Genomic DNA, 1,793 nt, shown 5'->3' with positions numbered 1-1,793 from the left:
ACGGAAGCTGTGTTGTTGTATTTTAGACTCCCAGGTGACCGCCGCCAAGGATCCTCCAGATGTGCTCGACAAGCAGAAATGTCTGGACGCTCTTGCCGCCCTCAGACATGCCAAGTGGTTCCAGGTTTGCAACCCGTTCATCTGAGGGTAAAGCCAGGCCAGGCTGTTCCTTCTGTCTTTTGAGAGCAGGAAGGAGCAGGCAGGTCTAGGCTCCCCTCACACTTTTCAGCCTTATGGTAATGTGTGGGTGGGTAGGGTTAGGGCCATTGGTAGGTCAGTGGTAGGTCATGGAGGGTTCTTGCCATTACTGCCCAACCTTGACTAGCTCCCACCTGTTCTGTTTTGCACATTTTGTGAATCAGCATGGATGGAAACCTAGCAAGGTTACACAACTGTAAATTCATGTGGTGAGTGCTTTATTGCACACATTATATATATCATTGAATCTCACCTTGCTGTGTTTACCATTGTCATGCTGATTTTCAGAGTGAAAATTTGCGCACACAGCTGTCAGCTCGTAGGGATTGGACAGTGATGGAAAGAACCTGTTTTTCATTCATCTCATGAATGATTTTCTTTGATTTTGTTCATTCTTTAAAGTTCATGATCAGTTTTTTCAGTTAGGAAAAAAAGATAATATGTAATGGTTGCCCCTAATATGCTCCCTGAGTGTGGTGTGAGTGCAGTGAGGTAGTAAAGGTGGCTTAATTAGCCCTCTGTCTCGATGGAGGCAGCTTGGCAACTCTCCCCTTCCTCTATCCCCTCCCAACAATTACCTTCAGCCATTCTTATAGCTACCTCACAGCAGTGCCCTCAACCCACTCATGGAGGTGTCCCATTGTGAGCTTAGCCTGCGAGAAAAAGCATGAGGCTGGAAAGTACAGAAGGACTCTGCTTCGTTATGGAAAGGGGCTGTACTTAGTTCCAGTAATGGTGTGTCTTGCGCCTAGTAGATTTTGCTCTCAGTATAACAGCAGTGGAGCCTTTATTTTGTGCAGAGTTTCCAAGCAGAGTTCATACAAGAACCTGGTTCAACATAACATTAAGGCTACTGGAAGATTGTAGATATATTTGATTTTGTGCTGGCTGTTGTGGGTGCATGGAATGGAAGGAGTCTACAATGTCACTGTTCTGTTTCATATCTATGCACTTGTTCAGTACAAGATGGGCAAACTTCACTCATCATTATTTTTGGAATTTGCACACATTTTAGGACCAGTGTCATATGAAGTTCAAAGTAAGTCCTTTTGTTTGTATAAAAATAACAAGATAAAAAATGTAGTGTAAGAATACATAGATTCATTGTTTGATTTGACATTTGCCAAATAATGTTAGTTGATATTTAGTGTACTTGTGCATTTTGCATTCAAGTTGTTTATTGCTGCCCATCTTGGACCAACCAGCACTGATTGTTTAGACCTGCATACTGATAAATGTGCCACTTCTTCAGGCTAGAGCAAATGGTCTTCAGAGCTGTGTAATGGTGATCAGAATTCTGCGAGACTTGTGTCAGCGGGTGCCAACTTGGGGACCATTGAACAGTTGGGTGAGTTTCGCTTCTCATACGTAACTGTAACTGTTCACTGTGCGTGTTGTTTTACTCCAATGTTTCTTTATTAAATTAGTATTTCTCTTCTCATTTTCTCCTTTTTAGCTGATGCCTGCTCTTCTATGTACCTGAGAATGCCTGCTCTTCTCTATACCTGAGAATTTAATATTGTAGCACAAAATTTAACCATCTCATGTTTACAGATATCATGTATCCCTCTTTTCCTCTAATTCTATCATATATA

At 42.1% G+C, this 1,793-nt stretch overlaps 1 protein-coding gene across 1 annotated transcript in view; it reads left to right on the top strand.

The window, feature by feature from the left end:
- Positions 1-1,793, top strand: part of LOC119585947 (zinc finger RNA-binding protein-like) — a gene marked incomplete in the record, with an annotated part of 31,027 nt that overhangs the window by 22,767 nt on the left and 6,467 nt on the right. The window contains 2 exon segments of the mRNA XM_037934661.1: positions 27-124; positions 1,451-1,546. Of these exon segments, the coding sequence (XP_037790589.1) occupies positions 27-124; positions 1,451-1,546 (194 nt within the window).

Source organism: Penaeus monodon, chromosome 20 (genome assembly GCF_015228065.2).
Source record: "Penaeus monodon isolate SGIC_2016 chromosome 20, NSTDA_Pmon_1, whole genome shotgun sequence".
Classification (NCBI taxonomy): Eukaryota; Metazoa; Arthropoda; class Malacostraca; order Decapoda; family Penaeidae; genus Penaeus; species Penaeus monodon.
The sequence above is the reverse complement of the archived record's forward strand: the minus strand, read 5'-3'. Positions and strand labels throughout refer to the sequence as shown.